Consider the following 21,037-nt stretch of genomic DNA (forward strand, 5'->3'; position numbering starts at 1 on the left):
GGAGACTAAGAGCAGAGGACGAGGGGGAAGAGAATGAGAGGAAAAGCAAAGGCCACAAGTTTGCAGCCTTTCTGGGAGCCCCCGGCTCAGAAAGGCTCCTCTTCCACTCGGAGTCGCTTTTCTTCTCTTGTCTCCGGCAAAGGTTCAGTGAGTCCATTTTCTCAGCCTCCTGCGGCAACGGAGGCGGGAGAAGCAGTCTCCTAGCACCCCAGGAGGTGGTGGAAGTGCCTACTGCGGGCCGCCCAGCCTTCGCGGAGCAGCCCCAGGCTCCCTTGCCAGGCGCTCTAGCTGCGCCCTCCCGCAGGCTCCTCCAGCCTAAAACTCTGTTGTTGCACCCTACGGGGCCGGGTGCGGGGAGGGGCAGAGGCTTCCTTGGAACTGAGGGTGCTGAAAGGACAGCTCCACTCCGTTCAGAAGCTCCCCCAAACTATCGGGCGGGGCTGTGCCGAAGCCCCGCTGGGCGCCGGCCTTGGGCTGAGGGTCGGGAAAGGCTTCTTTCACTCCCCCTCTCTGTCTCGCCCAACCCCTGCGGCTTCGCCCCCCATCGGGTTCGTCGGCTAGTCTGGAGGCGGCTCCCGAGCCCCCCTTGCGACTGGCGCGGGAAAGACAGTTTTCTTCCTCTGAGCTCGAGACAGGGGGCTCCTCTAGGGAGGGTGGCTTTCTTTGCCTATGCCCTGGAGGGCTCCCCTTCACTCCAATCACACGCCCCTCTACCTCCTCCCCTACGTTATATTAAGGAGATAACGGCTTCTTTTCTCTTCTCCTTTTGCCCAAACCCCTTAAAGATTCCTCCCAACACCGGGCTCAGGGCGCCCGAGTGCTTTTAGGTTGCGGTGGAGCCCGAGGGAGAGATCCCGAGCTTCAGAGACGTGAGCCCCGCTAGCTGTGAAAGGCATCCAGCCCAGGTAACAGACAAAGGCCGCGATCAATAATCGCCACCCCCGTGGGGCCTGCGGAACAAGGGGACTTCAAGGTGATTGCACCCGATCTTCCTTCGCAGAGAAGGGGACTGACGCCCGGAGCTCGGACCCAGAACTTTTCCTTGCTATGCTAGGAAGGCCTGGCTCCTTTTAACCCCAAGAAAAGTTTCCTCAGACACCTAGGGGCTTTTATTGCTCGCTCACACTCTCTTTTTCTGAAGTTCGGCGGAATAGTCCGAGGGAGGGAGAGGACACGAGCATCTGTCTGTTGCCTAATTGTCCGGAAGAGAATCCGCCAACAAGCCCACTGGCAGTGAAAGGGTTAGCTGCTTGGTGTTGATTGTTTGAGTTCTTGAAGCAGGGTGAGGGGGAAGAGGGCGGGAGCCAAAGGGGCATTTTAATTTCCTCGCCTGACACAGAAATTCATTTTTTGCAAAGAAAGAGCCACATCCAGCAGCTTGGGATGATGGATCGGACTGAGACCTGTCGCTAGAGACTCTGGAGAGGGCTTCCCTTTCGGTACGTGTGCTTGTGTGTTTATTTGTGTATGTAAATTGATTTTAATTGATTTTTCCCAAGTGGCTGCGGATGGGTGTACACACACACACACACACACACACACACACACACACACCACGCCACAATACACACACACACACACACACACACACACACACACACACACACACACACACACTCCAAAGAGCTCTATGACTGCCCGGGAAGTCCCAGCACACTGCCTATAGCGGAGCTTTGAAGCAGGACTTTCAGGCGGGGATTTGGTATGTTTTCTTCTCTCTCTACCACCCCCACCTCTTCCTCTCACAATTCCTGCTCTCCCTTCCTGCCGCTGCCTGCTCCTTAGGAGGTTACTGCTCCCGGGGCAGTGGTGGAGGTCAGCTTCAAATCCATGACTCGAAGAGATAAAAACGGGAGACCTGGTTTGGATTTCTATTGAGGAGGATTGGCAAGCCAGCCCTGTCTCTCTAGTTCTCTAAACCCACCCCTCATTCGCTTCTTTCTCTCCGCCCCGCCCCCCAACCCCCCACGTGTAGACATCCAGCTGCCTGTGTATGACACGGACACCAGTATATGTGGGAAGTGGGGGGAGCACTGGTATCTAGGAAGGTAGAAAGGCAGCTGGCCACAGGCGAGACCAGGGACCAGGTTCCCAAACTGCTTCTTTCTCCTAACCAGGCGAGGAGCTCGGGAAGATTTTGAAGATAAAGGAGTCCAGGTCATTTACTGAGGCGGGAGGGCAGTGGCAAAGAATAGTGTGGTGTGGAAGGGAAGATCCTAGCAGGGTGGTTGGGGGCTCTGTTGGTAAGGTTGGGAGTGGGGAGAGGAGAAGCAAAGATGCAAAGCGAAAATATGTATGTGGGGGTGTGCGCGGGGTGGGAGGTGAAAGTGGAGGGTGAGTGGGTGAGATGAGGGAGGAGGGTGGAAGGTCTCTCTGCTTCGGGAGAAGCCACTGTCTCCCTGTCTCCCTTTAAGGTAGTAACATCTCTCTCCTCTCCCTCTACTCTACAGGAATGTAATCTAGGATGCTCATTCTCAGGTTACTCAATGTGGTAGCCCCAGTCTACTTCTTGTGCATCTCCCTGGTGACCTTCATCCTGCAGCTCTTCCTTTTCCTCCCCAACATGTTCAAGGACCCCACAATCACCCCTCTCTTCTCTCCGGCTTTGCTACATGGGGCTCTCTTTCTCTTCCTTTCTGCCAATGCTCTGGGTAACTACATCTTGGTGATTCAGAACTCACCTGAAGATCTGGGGACTCGCAAGAATGCGGGGACTAAAGGAGTGGCCAGCCCTTCTGAGTGGCCAGAAGCAGGCAGGAAGGCCTCATCTTCCTCACAGAGCACCCACTTTTGCAGGCTCTGTGCTAGGGTCACCCTGAGACACGACCATCACTGTTTCTTCACAGGAAACTGCATCGGAAGCAGAAACATGCGAAACTTCATCATGTTTTGCCTCTATACTTCCTTGGCTTGTCTCTACTCCATGGTAGCTGGAGTGGCCTACATCTCTGCAGTACTCTCCATCTCCTTTGCCCACCCTTTGGCCTTCCTCACACTCCTGCCTCATTCCATTAGCCAGTTTTTCTCAGGTAAGTCGGCCTGATAACAGTGACCAGTCTCAAGGTCATAGCTACCACCACCAAGATATCACATAGAATCTTAGAGCTGTAAGGGAATTGAGGAACCACCAAAAGTCAAGCCCTCTCATTTTAGAAATGAGCAAAATGAGATCCAGAGAAATGAGTTGATAGGTCCAAAGTGATACAGAGCTATTATCTTTTCTCTTTACTGTCTTCTCCTGGATCTTTTTCACTGACAATGTGATCTTGGACAAGTCACGTAGATTCTCTGAACTTTTGTGCCTCAATTTCCTCACATGCATAATAATATGCATAATATTAATATATAATATTAATAACATGCATAATAATGATTGCACTGCCTATCTCACAGGGCTATTGTAAAGGAAATATTTTGTAAGCCTAAGGTACCATATAAATATGTTATAATTAAGTGGCACAGTGGATAAAACATTGGACATGAAGTCAGGAAGACCCAAGAGGCCTCAAACTAGTTGTGTAATCTTGAGGAAATTACTTAATTGTTGACTGCTTCAGTTTTCTTGGCTGTAAAATGGAGATAATAATAACTCCTATGTCCTAGGGTTGATATGATATTAATAACTACATTCTATAAACTTCTAGATGCTATATGGATGCTCTAGCTAGTAATCATGAATAAGTGCTTTCTAGGATTTTTCTGTTTTCCCAGAGCTTTGTAACCATTTAAATTAACTGGATCCCTTTACACTGCTTAGAGGTGACTCAGGAATGGCTATTTCCTTGGAGCATGAATTCTGGTAGCTCCTCCAACCTGGGAAGACTCTGAATCCAAATCCAATGATGGACTATGTGCCCATTGTCTGAGGACAAATCTATTTAAATTGGAAAAGTCTTATGACAAATTTAGTGACAAGGGGATGAATTTTTGGCCACAGTACCTCATGAAGACTATTTCCAAGGGAAGAGAGTGATTGGGGTTTATACTGGCAGAGTGGGCACCCACCCAGATGTGATCTCAATGTAGCATTGTTACGTATCAGGAGTTGTTATTTTGCCCATGTACAAATTCTCTTCCCTGAGGCAGATCACAGATTTTTACCTGTCTGTGACTTGTTAACTCTGAGACATTTAATGATTTCCTCATGGTCACACAACTGGTAAAATTTGAACCCTGGTCTTCTTGAATTCATAAGCAGTGCTTTATCCACTATACCATAATATCCACTTCTCATTTCTATACATATACAAGAGAAGGTTCATAAATTTTCCTGCCCCCCAAGATTGAAGACAAACATCAAAGAAAAAGAGATTACCTAGCAAAAGTTAAATCACAGACTCATACATTTACAAGGTCTTCTTGGGGTTACCTTAAATGCAATCCCCTTGTTTTTCAGAGGAAGAAATTAAGCAACTTGTTTAAAGTCACCTGAGTATTAAGTAGCAGTACTGGAATTTGGACCCAGGTCCTTTGACCTGCAATTCCACTACCCTCCTGTCAGAACAACTCCAGGTGCAGTTTCTTATTTTCCAAATCTTCCCTACTTTCACTCCTCCATCACATCTGTTTTGGTAAACTGAGCTGGATTGAATGGTATCAGCATTTTGGAGAACAAATTCAGGATGTCCAAAAAGTCTTAGTACAGTTCTAAGCTTGAGTAATTTAGAACTTTTGGGACACTCTGTGTAATATTGCCCAAGTAACCACTGTAACTGACTTAAGTGGGAAGTCTTGGAATTCAATCCCTGAATTGTTTCTTTTTATTGTCATTGACTTCTGACTTTACTTGAATGTGGATACCTCAACCCACCTTAAGAAAGGAGAAAAAAAGAAATACATGGATTAAAACTGAAAAACAGATCTCTACAAAAAAAGAACACCCCTTACTGGCTGTTTGACTTTGCATATATCTTTTTCTTTAGATACCAGTTTCCTTACCTATAAGAGGACTGTTCTAGATTAGGTAATTTTAGCCCAGGGTTCACAATAAGATTTTAAGGAGTCTGTTAATTTGATTGGAAAAAGTGGCAATTTTGATTTCCACATAATTCATGGTTTTCTTTATAATCCTTTTTAAAAATTATGCATTTATGAAATCCTGTATTTTATTTTGTACACCTAGATATATTATTCTGAGAAGGGAACCATAGACTTCACCAGACTGCCCATGGAATCTATGCCATAAGGAAACAGTTACTTTTCTAGTTCTTTAGAAAAAGTCTGTTCAATCCCAAATTTTCACTTTTTCCCCACTTAAATCTGGGTTGGTAAGGATAAGAGAAAATGTATTTTAGATGTGAAAGTGGATTAATAGGGAGTAGAAAGGAATAAATAGAACTGAAGTGCTTTCCACCATGAATGAATTTAGCTTTACTGAATTATATTTTTGGTAGCCTCCCATAGCATCCATGCTGATTACGACCTGTGAGGTCAGAAGTATAGGGGAGCAGAGCCAACCCAAATCCCACCTATAAGGTATAGTTTAAAATCTATTCATACATACTTAATTAGTTGATTCTGCAAAGGAGATGGTAATGGATTCCATGTCACTACCCCCATCCCATCCTCTCCCTCATTTCTATAAGAATAAATCAAAGGAAGACAGAGAATGGCACTTTTTGGTACCACTTCCTTCTTGGAATGACAATCATGTGGGGAGGAATTAGACTGAGGGAATAGGAAGTATGTAGAAACAAAGGAAAACTTTTAAGACCATTCTGTTCCTCACAAGGTATCATTTTGGTGATAGTATGGTTGATACAATTTTCTGAAGTATAAGCTCTTTCCAGGCAATGGAAGTACCAGGCAGAATTTCATCAGAGAAAATTCATCGGAGTGGAGGAGTTGTGGCACAGAATATAATTTCATGAGGGTACAAAGAATGACCCATTTCCTAGAGAGTGAAGTTTTGTTCATATAGGATTTCCTTTATCTTGATAACACCAGGAGAAAGGCACAACAGTGACAGAACCCTCTAGGTATTGGTAGTGGATGATTGTACCTCAATTATGAATTCAAGAAGACCAGAATGTCACAACAGCTGGATGACAGTTGTGGGAAGATAACATATCAACCCAGAAGAGAAGATGACTCTATAGATATTAGAATCATGATGTTAGAATCAAAGACCCATTTGCTTCTTGCTAGTAACTATATAGAAAATCATTAATTATATTTAAATGACATTTGGTTGAATCCTGAAGAAATTTTTAGTGCTGGGGATTGGAACCAAGAGAGATTTGAGTGATTAGTGCTAAGATAACAATAATCCTCACTATGTAGCACTCAGACCCACAAAAAAACACTTTTTTCACTGTTTTGTTGTAAAGATTTCATCTCCATCTTACACTGAGAAAATTGAAGTTAAGAGAGTTTAAATGATTTGCCTGTACTAATGAAGCTAATAAGTGATAAAACTAGGATTTAAGGAATCCTAGGTTGCTTCTAGAACTCAGAGACCCAAGGTTTCTGAAGAAGAGGAGAAAGGGGTTCTAGGGAAGTGATTTTATAGCAATAATCTGACAGTATGAAAGCTAACAAAATAGGTAGGTCAAGGGTGGGGTGGGAATGGAAGTGAGTTCAGTGGGGTATGAGCTGAGGCAGATGGAATGGGAAAGCTGTGGGATTGCTATTAAACTTTCTTTCCAAAGTAGTTTAATAATTCAAAATGGACTATTTCAAAGAAAGAATCCTGAAATAAGTATCTATTAATGATAAGAACAAGTCTGGGAACCACTCCAGAGTGCAGCCTGAAGTCTATTTGAAATTTACTCAGATTGGGACAAGGTGGGGAATAAAAAGAAGCCTCTTTTTTTAAGCTGATGGAAGAATTTTATGCATAGTTGTGAACACCTGGAAAGTGGACTGGTGACCATACAGAGTTTCTTCACCTACATATGAATTAGGAATGAGTCTATGGGTTGCTCAATTTTCTGACTCCACTCCAGACATGGAGAATGGACAGTCTTTTTGTCTTTTCACTCCCATCTTATCCTAAGAACATTTTATTTGGCACTTTATAATTAATACAGCATTTTGGTCACAACATTACTGAGGAATAGATTTTTTTTTTGCTTTTCAGTCAGTTCTCTCCTATTTAACTCTTCATGGTTTCATTTGGGAATTTCTTGGCAAAGATACTGGAGTGGTTTGCTATTTCCTTCTCCAGCTCATTTTGCAGATGAGGAAACTGAGGAAAACAGACTTAAGTGACTTGCCCAAGCTAGTAAATGTCTGAGACCTGATTTGAATTCATCTCTTCCTGACTCCAGGCCTGATGCTCTATCCACCCCTTCACTGCTTTATTATTATCTCTATCTTTGTAAAATTATAATCTCCATTTTATAAATAAATTGTTGTTCAAGAGGTTAAATGGTTAAATATCCCAAAGATTTAATACCTATGTATAATCTAGGGGAGCAACTTCTGGAACCAAGTATTACCATACAACTCATTCTTCCTTCCCTCTCCCGCTCCTTTATCTCTTTCCAGACTTTCCCAAAACTGCTGTCCTACCTTACATATCCACATCCCCTGAAGAACCCACTGAGGCACATAACTTCTATTCAGGGTGTCCGTTGCTATCCCTCCTTCAGTCTTCCTTTCTCCTCCAGTATTTTTTGATTCAAAGATTTGAAGCCACGTCCATTCCCACCCAACCTATCCCCAGCTTTTGAGAAAGTCTAGAAAATTCAAAACTGGCTCAAGTTGTTTAATATAAATAACACTGCTCTGGCCTTATGATCTGGTATTTCAGATGCACATCTTCTACAGTCAATAAAATTGCAAGTGATGTGTGTCCTAAGAGAGGAGAGGATTTTTTTTTATCAAAAGTGGTGCCTAGTTATTGTCCTTTTGAAAAACTAGACAATTATTATTGCTGAGTAGGTATGACACCTTATTAGATATAAAGTCAAATTCTCAGTCAACATTTCCACTACTTGGCAGAGTAAAGAGAACATTAGATTTGTAATCAGGGGACCAGCTTTGAATCCTGACTCTGCCATTCTCAATCTGCATGCTCTTGGCCAATTTGACTGACCCTTATGGGCTTTGATTTCCTCATCTACAAAATAAAGAAGTGGACTTAAACAAATTCTAATGTTCCTTCTAGCTTCAAATCTGTGATCCTGAGGAGCTTAAGGTCCTTTCACTAATTTGCTGTGTGACTGAAAACAAGTTTGCTTCATCTCTTGCAATGTCAGATTTCTCATCTTTAGAATGGAAGTAAAATAACTTAACCTTTTCCTGGCATGCAATGATAAATAAGATGGAGTGCCTCAAGCTCTTCAAAAGAAAGGTGCCAGAGAACTTTCTAACAATTAAAACAGTCCGGCTTTAATTCCAGTTCCAGTTTAATTCCAGTCAAATGGAACAGGCTATTATCAAAGGTAATGAGCTTCCTGTCCCTGGAAAGATGTAAGTCAGGTCTGGATAAATATCCTCTGACAGGGATTATTAGAGGAGAATTCTGCAAATGTCTAACTCTTAGGATTTTATGATTTGATGAAATATCCAGTATTGTAGTTAAACTTTAGAAGAAGCAGAGGCAATGGGTCTAGACAGCTCAAACACCTAGAAAGAAAACAGGCTCCAGCTTGTAGATATTGCATCCTAGGGGAAGAGACAATAATATCTTCTCTATTCCATGCTTGAATTATCATTAGGCTATATCTCTAGATAAAATTCTGCGATAAATAGCTCTGTCTTGTCATGACTTGTCCCTGGATCTCACTGAACATCAAGAAAAGACAAAGTTAGATTATGTATGTGGATCTACTCTAATTGGTGAGACATTTCCCTTCCCCCATCTTTTCTGCTCCATAATGACAATTCTTTCCAGTCCACCTTCCTTTAGTCCTGAATAAGCAATGCTATGGGGGATCCTTAAGGAACTTGTTTCCTTCTTGGCCTGTGGACAACCAATAATAATCAGAACTGACAGGAGAAGAAATGGGTCAGAAGAATGACTTAAAAAAACCAAAATTATTCTGGCCCTTTTTCCCCTTCTCATCTCATGCTGGCAGAAGGTGATTCTTTGAAATGTTAGCTGGATTGAAGTCTCAGCCTCTTGGGCAGTTGGATTTATTTTTTTCTGACTTTACAAAAAAGGAGAATCACCAAACCCCATGGAAATTTGGGTGAGATAAAAATGCTAATGAAAAAGTCCTAACTCATTCCTGCTTCTTCTCTGTCTGGCCAGATAACACTTCTTAACAGGCCTCACCTAGATTTAAAAAGGCAAGATGTAGGCAAGACTTAAAGTAGTGAGTGAACTGAAGTCCATGGGGCCAGGGAATATGTCAACTAGCAAGGTAAAGGGGACATATGGGATTTAGAATTCAAAACCAAGAATAGATTATAATGGTGGCTGTAACCTTGAGATCATTTCAGAAGATAGTATTATCTGATAAAGAGAAATTCTTATGGCTGTGACAATGACTATTTGGGTGGACTTAGAGCAACATAATTTGAGAAACATCTATTAAATATCTACAGTAGACAGAACTGTATTAAGGTATTGACAGAGATGTATTTCCAACTTTCACAAAGTGGGAAATGTACGGTCCATCAGCATGGCATAACACATTCAAAAAACCTATAATACAAGATAATAAATGAAAGCTACAAACACAATGCTATATAAAATCCAAAAGGGGAAAGGTCATTATTAGTGGAGAGATAAGAAAAATTAAGAATATAGATTTTCTTAGTAGGAATATAGGGACTTTTGAAATCATCTATTCCAGCTGCATTATGTTACAGAGGAAAAAATGAAGGCCTAGGGAGATTAAGTGACTTACTCAGAGTCACACAAACAATGAATAGAGCCTAGATTTGGAGAAAGGTCTTCTGATCCCAAACTATTGCATTATTTTGCCTTCATGAAGGAGATGACATTTGAATTGTACTTTAAAGGATAATTCAGAGGACATAGACATACCTAAATAGCCTATCAGATCCCAGAAAAGCAGGGCAAAATAGGGCGATTGTGTTTGAGGCTTTGGAATTTAACTTCAGCCACCGTACTTCATCTCCCTCGGACATTCTTTTCACATCTATAAAATAAATGTGTGACCACTGTCAGAGAGAACTGAAAGTAGAACTAGAGCTAAAAACTGACTGAACATTTTTCTCTCAACCAGAGTCGTTTGAAAATTACTTTGATGTCCCTCCTGAGGTGAAAAAATAACTAAGTTGATAAAACCTGCTCACATGAGTCAGTTTCAGTTTAGGTTGGCTTGCCCAAACTTCTTTAGTTTGAGTTAAATGTGGACCTTGGCCAGTCCCTAAAAGTTCATGTTTTCAGGAAATTTCATGAACTAATTGGGACACAGCAAAATATATTAAGGTTAGAGGTTAGGAAGAACTTCCTCATTGTGGGAGGAGAAGAATTTAGATTATTTCTTCATGGAAGAGCAGAAGGATGGGATAGACAATGACCTATCTGGGTCAGTTTAAGTATGGTCTTATTTAAAGAAAGTACTATTAGAGAGCTCTGGGAACCATTCAGCTTGAGGAGTTTTAAGATGAGTTCTCTGTTCCCCCTGCATTTCTTTAATGACTTTTAATCACTTCTGAAGTGAGTATTTCTAGAACCAATCCTGTGACTTATTCTTGGCCATTCTGTCACAGAAGGTTAGAACAGAAAGGACCCTTAAAGATGCCCATGACCAAGCCCTCTAGTTTGACAAAATGAGGAAACTGAGAGACAAAGTGATGAAATTTTTTGTTTAAGATCCCTTAAATAGCAGAGGTAGGATATGAAACTAGATCTTCTGCATCTGAAACTGTCTCTTTCCACTAGATCAACCTAGAATCATCATTCTGTTCCAGTTAACTCATCCACCTTATAAACTGACAACCATCTAGCGACAGTCTTCCTGTTTTGTCCTTTAATGCCACAATCTTGTTCCTCTGCCCTGATATAGAAATTTTCCTCTTGCTCCCAGCTGGGAAATAGAAAAGAGGGAAGTAATGATACAACTCCACAGAAATATCAAGTGTTCTTTTTCATGTTCCCTGAATGAAAAGCATAATGGATCTCTTACCTTTATAAACCACCGTTTCTATTCTCTCTCCCATTCATCCTCCTGGCCCTCCCTTCCTGTGACCCTGATAAACAGCAGCACAGAAAGAAAAAAAAAAGTTAGGGCAGTTAGTTCATTTCTTTTCTCCCCTTGCTGCAGCTCTGTCTGCAATTGCTTCAAAATGTAGCTTCGGTCTCATTAATCTCCTGGCGGAAATGCATGAATGGGTAATGTTTCTGTACGTGGTCTGGGTGTATAAAATGTTCTCTTCTCTTTCCTTTTCCCCTGCTCCTTCTCACTGCTCCCCACCCCCTACCAGGAGCTGTCCTTGGTTCTGAAATGTTCGTCATCCTCATGCTATACCTCTGGTTTGGGATTGGACTGGCCTGTGCTGGCTTCTGCTGCCATCAACTTCTGTTGGTGCTTAGGGGACAGACCCGACACCAGATGCGCAAGGGAATGGTGGTTCGTGCCCGACCCTGGAGGAAGAATCTGCAGGAGGTCTTCGGCAAGAGATGGCTCCTGGGCCTTCTGATCCCCATGCTCAATGTGGGGAGCGAATACCCTCGACATAAGGGCAAATAATCATCCTGCCCTATCTGGCTTGCTCTCTCTCAGTCCTCCCCTTTCTTTATCTTTATCCCTGCCGGAACACAGGCATATTTTCTCACTTCTACTGATGATACACTAGAATACTCAGCAGTAGGGAAAGGTCAAGTCAATTCTTAGCATCCCAACCTACAATCAAGTAAATAGGTAGTAATAAATAGAGGACCAGCTGTCACTCAGTAGAGAAGAAATTCAATAGCCCAGAATTCTGATACTCATATCAGTAGAAAAACAAATTGACAAGATAGCCATGAATTTCCTTAGGACTGGTTCCCACTGCTCTTGGAACTTCTTTTTAGGTCCCCTCTTCTCTCCTTACCCCCAATTTCCCAATCCCTCTGTCTCCACTCATAAAAATTATATATGATGTTATTAATAAGGTATACTCCTCTCTGTACAGTCTTCCTCCAATACCTTGATGAGGGTAAGGTTGGGGAATGATGGATTGCTGAGACTGGTGTAAGTCTTAGAATGGCCTTGAATGCAATGAGAAATGTTTAAAAATAAAATATATGAGAGGCCAAGCAGTTGCTAGCCCCTATTCTGTCAACAACAGGAAAGACTAGGCAAATTTTAGAATAATAATAACTTACATTAATATAGTGATTTAAAGTTTATAAAGAACTTTGCATCTCATTTGAAACTTACAGGAACACTATGAGGTAGGTACTACAGGTATTATTATCCCAATTTCACAGATAGGGAAACTGAAGTCCCAAATTGCTTCTTCAATGTTAATTCTAGAAAGGAGCATAGAGATCATGTAATTCAATTTCTTTTTGTAGAAAATAGAGTCCCAGAGATTTCCCATGCCTTTAGTCAGTGGCAAATTGGTACTATAACCCAGATCTCCTGATTCTCAGTCCACTCATTCAATGCCCTCTCTTTCAAGACTTTAGAAGAAAATGTAAGAGGGATTCAGTTACTCCTTTTTATAATGCATCAAGGTGACAGCAGATGGTTTTGAATTTTTACTTTCTGATCAGTCACTTTTCCTGTCCACCCTACCCTACCCTGTCTCTGCTGTTCACCACAACTCAGAGCCTAGTGATCAATTTGATTTTAAAGACAATTACTTTTCATCCACCTGGCTTCTTTCCAGCTCTTCTTACTTGGTTGGCATCCAGGAAGACAAGGGCAGTAGTCATAAAGATAAAAAGGAGCAATGAAGTTAGAAAAATGTGTGAGGATATTTAATGACTGTATGTTGGGCCAGCAACATGGACTGCAGTATATTGGGGTCAACAATGAAAGAGACTGAGGTAAAAACAAAAAGAGTGTTTTATGAATGAGAGTTTATTGTTAGAGAGGGAACTCTGTCAAAGAAACCTTATAGAACATACATGAAGGATCATATGCAAATAAGATTCCAGAGCTGGAAGGGTTCTTAAACATCATGTTATAGAGGAGGAAACAAGTCCAAAGAAGTGGCAGAGCTTGCTCAAAGTAATACAAGGACATGACAGAGCCAGAAATCAAAACAAGATTTTCTGACTCCAAATCCAGTGCACATTATTCTACACCTCATTTCAATTTACCTGATGCTTTCCCCCACAATGAAATGGGCTGCCTTGTGGTATATTAGTTTTAGAAGTATTCAAGAGAAGCTGGATGAATTAGTGTCAAAAATTAGGTCATTTGACCATTTAGTTCTACCAGAACCTGTAGTAAACCTTAAAGGGTAGAATAAATAGTAGGTTAGGACTAATGGAGATTTTTGTTAACAAGCTAAATAAGGGAGAATCAGGGAGTAGGAAGTCTTTATTTCTGGCAACCAAGTATTCTACAAATCTAAGGATGTTTAACCTCAATTGCGTGTATTAGATTAGAAATGGGGAATAAAAATTTGAAATCCTGACCCTCTCCTAATTCTACAGAACCCTCCCCAGCTCCTTTCAAGCTATGAAGCTAGTGATATGGTTTTGTGGAGTCTGACGGTATACTGGGAGTGTCAGTGTAGAATAACCTAAGAAAAGAAGTGGGTCAGGTGAAACTTAGGGAGACAAAAGTCTGATTCCCATCAATAAGGGGTGTGGAGGAACCAAGTGACACTTATATATATGGTACTGTATTTTCAACAATGAGTGACAATAAATGTTTGGTTTTTTTAAATTTATTTTAAGTTACCATCTGGACTCTTTGGTTGTCAGCTGATTTATTGTTTTGTGTTTAACCCTCACATGGGTGTGCTATAACTGTTCATTGGTAATTTATGGACATATCAAAGAGGCCTAATTCCTTTCCTCTCCTTTCTTATTTGCCACCTTATAATCTGCCTTCTCCAACATCTCTACTTTCTCCTGCTCTTTCTCTTCTTGTTCTTACTCCTACTTCTCTATCATTCCATCATTTTTTACTACTTCCTCTTTTTCTTTTTTCCTGCTCTGGGACTCCTGAGCTCTCCCATTTCTTCCTCCCACTGCCATTCCACCAACACACACACACACACACACACACACACACACACACACACACACACACACACACCTATCATATGCTATCCACTTCAATTTTCAATGCCACAATCTTTTCATCTAAGAAAATGTACTATTTTTTAAAAATCTTACCCTAGGGTTTTGGCTTCATTCCAAAATCCAGGAACAAAAAAGGTTTTAAGTGGCTTATTTTTTAGTATTAGCAAACCAACATATTTTATCTTCTTCCTATAGAAGGAGAGTCATTTCTTTACATAGAACAGTTCCATTCATCCCATCACTGCTTCAACCACTTTCCTTTCTCCTGGGATTGCAATTCTCTTTGTCTCTGTTTGTTGCACCTGGGTCCACACAAATCTTCTGACTCCTGCCTATAATGCCTTGCTATTTCCCATGGGGAATGGGTTCTGGGGCTGCTATGACAGAGTCTCTTCACAGTGAGACATAAAGAGAAATCTATTGACAGGAAGTCAAATTAAGATGATTATAATAAACTAGATATTCCCAGAGAGCCTTAACTGTGAAGCCAAAGGCCTTAAAGAAGGAATAATACTAGGATAGATTTATATGATTGCTTTATTTAAAGGGCTGAAACTCTGAACAGGTGCACTAGAATCAGACAACCGAGCACTTAAGGCTAATTACCCATTGGGCAATACTCTATTAGCTTATGGTTGGAAAATGACCCTTCCCACTATTCTGTGCTGGCTTGGATCTTTTGATGTACACAGATAATTGTAGGAGGGATTGGGGTGGGGTAAGACAAGCCAGAGTCACTTTGGAGGAAAACAAGAAGAAGGGAGCTAGGTGGAGAGTATGTAGTTTTGTCCATCTCCTTTACTTTTCCTCCTAAAGACCAAGGACTTTTGCTGATCCGGACTCTGGATGATCCTGAGGCCTCCAGGGAACTAACTCGGACTTCACAGCTTTACACAAAAGCCTTTCACATATCACATCACATTTGATTCTTACTATAACCTTAGCAGATAAATAGTGCAAGCATTAGTATCACCCTTTTCCCACTCTCATTGATGGGAAAACTGATATACTAAGAGATACAATAATGTGTTTAATATCACACAATTAATGAGAATCAAGAATATCTAGATGGATATCAGTGGATGGAGTACTATGCCTGGAGTTAAGAAGACCTGAATTCAAATCTGGCCACAAAGACTTACTATATCTTGGGCAAGTCATTTAGGCTGTTTGCCTAAACCCACTAAAGAAGGAAATGGCAAACCATTCCAGTTTCTTTACCAAGAAAACCCTATGAGGGAAGAGAAGAAATAGCTTGATGGTGCAGTGGATAGAGCACCCACCTTGGAGTCAGGCTAACCTGAGTTCAAATCCAGCCTCAGAAACTTAACACTTCCTAGACAAGTCACTTAACCCCAATTGCCTAAAAGGAAAGGAAGGAAAGAAGAAAGAAAAGCCTATGCATAGTGCTGGTCATGTAGTGTCAGATACAACTGAATGGCTGAACAACAAGAATAATAAGAGTGAGCATGAAAGTCAGAACTTACAGGACTTGGAGTTAGAAGGGAAGTCAGAGACTCCTTATTCTGATGATCTCAGAAGAAGACATTGAGACCCAGGGAGGCTATGCTAACTTGACTAGGATGATATAGCTAGTAAATGACTGAGATCAGATTTGAACTCACTTAACTCCATGCCCAGCCATGAGCCACCCTACATGACAGACTCGAATTCTACCCCAAGTTCTTTTTGTCATATAAATTTCCTAAACAGCAGTAAGCCATGGAGAAGAGCCAATGGGGCCTTTGATGAACTCAAATGGTCTGTTACCCATATGGCCACATCAGTGGAGCTCTGATAAGACATGGCTATATTTTAGTTACAAAACAAGCAAAAACAACCCATGATTTGTTCATAGTTCCCTTTCCTTTTGGGGTAATACATGTTGTCATAAATCATTTGGGAATATCTTGGCTCACAAGTTCACATTATTTTCTTCCCTTCTTTGGTGTCAGATTCATGAGTTAGTGAATTACCTTGAACTCCCGCTTCCTGTTTTCACAATTCAACACAAAAGCAGCAAGCACAAGATGCATACAGATCATGCTTTAGAGGTCTTTTCATCAGGGAACTATCAAAATATGGTAAACCCATATTGGAAAGCAGTTACAGAATTCGCCATATTGCTAACATTAATTTGTCAGGACATTTAGACTTTTCATGAAGAACTTTATGATCCTATAAAGTCCAGAATGGTTTCTGTGGATTCCAAGGTCACATTTCCTTTCCATCCTAATGGTTTATCCTAATGGGGAAGACAAGATGTAGACAATGATGTGCAAAAACTTATATGTAGATAAATTGGAGATAATCAACAGAGGGAATTCTCTAGAGTTGAGAGAAGTTGAGAAAGTCTTTCTGTAGAAGATAGATTTTAACTGAGCCAGGACATAGAGGTGAGGTAGGAGAACATTCCAGACATGGGGAAAGACAGTGAAAATGCCTAAGTTGGGAGACTGGGTTTTTTGTTTGAGAACAGCAAGGAGGTTAGTCTCAATGGATCAAATGACAGGCTTCAGAAAAATCTGGGAAGACTTTTATGAACTGATACAAAGTGAAGTGAACAGAACCAGAAGATTATACACAATAATAGCAATATTGTATGATGATCAAGCATGAATGACTTAGCTATTCTCAACAATACAATGATCAGTACCACAATATAATGTGGTTGGACTTATGAAAAATGTTGTCCACTTCTAGAGAAAGAACTCATGAAATTTAAATGCAGACCAAGCATTTTAAAAAACTTTATTATTCTTAATTTTTGATCTGTTTTCTTTTGCAACATGACTAATGTGGAAATGTTTTGAGTGACTGACTGACCATGTATAATTTATATCAAATTTCTTGTCTTCTCAACTTGTTATGGGAAGGAATTTAGAACTCAAAATTAGAAAAAAAACTGTTAATTTTTTTGCCTATATTTAGGAAAAATTTTTTTAAAGCTAGAAAAGTAACATTGATGCTCTGCACCCTCTCTGCAACTTGTATAGTTTTAGAAATTGCCTAGGAGCACTGAGAAGTTAAATGATTTGTCTTGGGTCACACAAGTCAGTATCTGAAGCAAGACTTCAATCTGCCTTTTCCTGGTTCTAAGGCTAGTTCCATTTCTTACACACACACATACATACATACAAAATAAATATATGTGTATATATATATATGTGTGTGTGTGTGTGTGTGTGTGTGTGTGTGTGTGTGTATCAGTATACACACAATACTGTCTCTGGCTTTCAAAAGTTTAAAATAAAGAATGGAAACAATTTATCTAAACTCAAAGGGTTAGAAGAATGGAAGGCTGAAGAAAGAGTAACACCCTTTCCATATGGGCCATCTCAAACAAAATGTGCAATGTACAAAGCTAAAATCCTTCCATATTTTTCTTTATTTACATAGATGGAAAGTGTTGTTTCCCAATCACTCTGTCACCCAGATTTGTCCCACTGTCTCTAAGTGTCCCACAAATCTCTAACATCCCTATTCAATTTTGTTTTTCACTCTATTAGTTGCTTTCTTTCTGATGTGTTTGTCTCCCTTATTTTTTGGAGGAAAATAGCTACTTGCCCTCTTTGGCTGATTTTAATCATCATAAGCATAGCTACTTTTCCTTCCTTTTCCTGTCAAATTTCTCAAAGAAGTGATCTTTACTTATTACCTTAAACTCCTGAAATCTGTAGTCTCCACTACACTATTAAAGTTTCCTTCTCAAAGGTTTCCAAAAAATCCCATGCTATCAAATCTTAAGTACCTTTTGGTAATCCTCATTCTCTTTGGCCTCTCATTCAAATCTAGCCTTTTTCTTATCCAGTTGGATATTATGGTGCTATCTCATACTCAATAAATCCTAAAATGAATGCATTGCACTTTCCCCCAAACCAATTGGCTCCCCCAACTTCCTTTTGTACATTAGCAAAACCATAATTTTCTATGACTTTTTGAAGGCTTTTTTTGATTCTTCTCTCCTCTCAATATATTATAACTAAGCAATCACCAATTTCTGTCAAATATTCTTTCTGAATATGCCATGTGTCTTATCTCTTCCCATGATCACCACAGTGGTCCAGCCTGATATTTCCTTTTGTCAGATTGACTGTAATAGTCTGATATCTTTTCTGCTTCTAAACTGTCTCCAATTCTTCCCCTAATTAATTTACCAGACAGCTGGGTGACATAGTTCAGAGGTATCATGCAGCCTGAACCAGATTGAAATGCTATTTGGAAATGTTTAGCTGGCTAGAAATACAATGAAATAGAAAATCTCACAGTTTAAAACTAAGTCAACATGCAGCCTGAGAAGATCCTTATGTACAGATTGGTGGGCCCCCATTTTTATTTAAATTTAATTCTACTAGTATAGTGGATAATATGCTACATGTATGACCCTGGACAAACAATTTTATCTCTTTTGGCCTCAGTTTCCTTTGTAAATGGAGTTCTAACTCACAAAGTAATTGTAAGAATAATAAGACAGAACATATAAAGTACTTTGCAAACCTTAAAGTATTTTAAAATATTAATTATAATTATTACTATTAAAATATTTATTTCATTATGTTACTACCCTTCAAAGACTTACAGGGACTGAGGCAGGGCCCTACAATTCTTTCTCTCTTTTTTTTTAAATTTAAACCTTTTTTATTTTAAAAACATATGCATAGTTTTCAACATTCATCCTTGCAAAACATTTAGTACCAATTTTTGTTCTGCCTCGCGTCTCCCTGAAAAGAGCCACATCCATCAGGATTGATCATTGTATAATCTTGTTGTTGCTGTGTATAATGTTCTTATGATTCTATTCACTTCACTTAGCATTGGTTCATGTAAGTTTTTCCAAGCCTTTCTATACAGTTTTTTCAAATCTTTATAGGGTACACGGTAGGCAGTCAATTAATATCTGAACGAATGAATAATGAAGTTTGTCCAAGGTCAAACAGTGGGTCAATGACAAGCATGATTAATAGTTCATGCTAGCTTTGGAAAAGACCAACTTCTCTAGACATATTGATAATTGAACTTGATTTAGCAATTTCTTTTGGAGCCTGAAAACATTTTTTGAATCTTGGAGGGGATAGCATTCTATTTGAGCTTGTGGAGTGATACATGACAACAAAAAATGGCCTGTGCTATTCTGGGATACATCCCTCTGCAGTAGTGACGTGAATGGTCCAGGAGGTGGTCAGAACTCACCACATTGTCCTGGTACTGTCTCAAGTGAAATGCTGTGTATTATATCTAAGTCATCCGATACAAAAGAGACAGGAGCTGCACCAGGAGAGAATAAAAATGACCCAGTGCTCAGCAGAGAAGACATCTGAGGAAGCAAAATTTGTATCGTCTGGGAAAAGGAAAGACTGAGGAGGGTCATGATCAACTCTAAAAATATCTTCCAGGTGACAGTGTACATGAAGGGCAGGCATAACTCAAAGTCAAAAGAAATGACAGAACCCAGAGCAATGACCTAAAACACAGGAAGTGAGATTAGTTCCATCCTATCTTTCTAACCTTCTCTAATGTTAATTCCTTTCCACATACTTGATGCTTCAGAAAACTAGGCTGTGTCTTGTTCCCTGGCACATATATCTCATGTTTTCTACTCTCTGCACCTCTGATTTACAACCAAAAATATCACCCCATCCTTTCTAACCACTGGATTCCTTTCAAGCCCAATACAAATGCTACCTCATTCACAAAACCTTTCTTATTCTCCATCTCCTTCCTTCTCCTGTGATAATAACTACTCCCCTTGGACCTTAAAAAGCACTGTATAATTCTCCAATATGCTTACTAAAGAATATTAGATAGTGTACCTATCTGGGTTTGTGTCATATACCTGCAATAGACTGCAAGCTTCCTAAAGATAAAACTATATTTAAATTTTTCATCCTAGCATGTATGTTCTCTATATAATAAATGTCTGATGAATGAATGAATGACTGCCTACAGGATAAAGCTGAAGGCTAGTTACTGTAGACAAGATGGATCTTGGAAGTCTATACAGGGATTTAAGGGGTTTACCCAAAGAATCCTATTCAAAAACATTTCTGCCTATCCAGACTTTAGCAGTGCTTAAAATTATAACAATTAATTAACAATTCATTCCTTTAGGTTAAAACATTCAGTCTTCAAAAGTCTCTTGTTATGATGCAGATATTATGGGGAGAAATAATTCCTTGAGGTGGTTATTAGCTATTCATACTCTCGAGGATTGGTTTATAAGATCACTATCTAAATTATAGATGACTGAGGACTGGTCAGAGATGACATAAAGCAAAGAAAGGTTAGATTGAGTTGGTGAAAATGACAAGTGACATCATGTGTATAGGGCATTGCTTAGGAAGAGCAGGCATTGATGGGCAAAACTATAGCAGCAACATCTGGGAAGCAGCATGAGAGCACTGAAAAGCAAGAATTGGGATTGCCATCCCTGGTAACAACCATTTTTGCTAGGGTTTGGCATTCTTACATCAGAGCTGGCAAAAAAGATATCAACCTCAATTTAAGGTAGGGGGCTACCAATCCAAAGGTGTTAAAAGGAGGGGAATGTGAAGAGAACTCAATTCAGATAGATGGAAGAAAGGATAAAACTGCAATCTTAGAGCAAATGTTCCTTATGGCTTGAAATTCTTTGATCTTAAGAGATCAAAGCTTCTTGAACATAGTTCATTGGACATAGTAGACACTTAAATGTTTTAAAGTAAATGAATGGGTGAGTGGATGGATGATACAGCATTAAAAAGCACTGGTTTGGGAGTCATGCGACTGTATTAAAGTTCTAACTTTGCCACTAATTAGCTGTGTGTCGTTGTTGTTGCTATTCATGTGTCAAACATTTTATGACCCATAGCACACCATGCCCTGGACCGGAGGGGCTCATCTTCTGATGTCATGCATTTTAATAATATTGTCCATGGGGTTTTCTTT

General features: G+C 40.2%; 1 protein-coding gene across 2 annotated transcripts; it reads left to right on the plus strand.

The window, feature by feature from the left end:
- The first annotated feature begins 241 nt into the window (after positions 1-241).
- On the plus strand, positions 242-13,755 carry ZDHHC22 (zDHHC palmitoyltransferase 22). 2 transcript variants are annotated; one of them, XM_074289924.1, is made up of 3 exons: positions 242-1,439; positions 2,451-3,029; positions 11,350-13,755. In XM_074289924.1, the coding sequence occupies exons 2-3, from the start codon at positions 2,465-2,467 to the stop codon at positions 11,613-11,615; spliced, it is 831 nt and encodes a 276-aa protein (XP_074146025.1). In that variant the 5' UTR covers positions 242-1,439; positions 2,451-2,464; the 3' UTR covers positions 11,616-13,755. The 2 variants fall into 2 exon arrangements, with proteins under 2 accessions (XP_074146025.1, XP_074146026.1); XM_074289925.1 differs by lacking the exon at positions 242-1,439 and adding an exon at positions 1,554-2,157.
- The last annotated feature ends 7,282 nt before the right edge of the window (positions 13,756-21,037 follow it).

Source organism: Sminthopsis crassicaudata, chromosome 2 (assembly GCF_048593235.1).
Source record: "Sminthopsis crassicaudata isolate SCR6 chromosome 2, ASM4859323v1, whole genome shotgun sequence".
Lineage (NCBI taxonomy): Eukaryota > Metazoa > Chordata > Mammalia > Dasyuromorphia > Dasyuridae > Sminthopsis > Sminthopsis crassicaudata.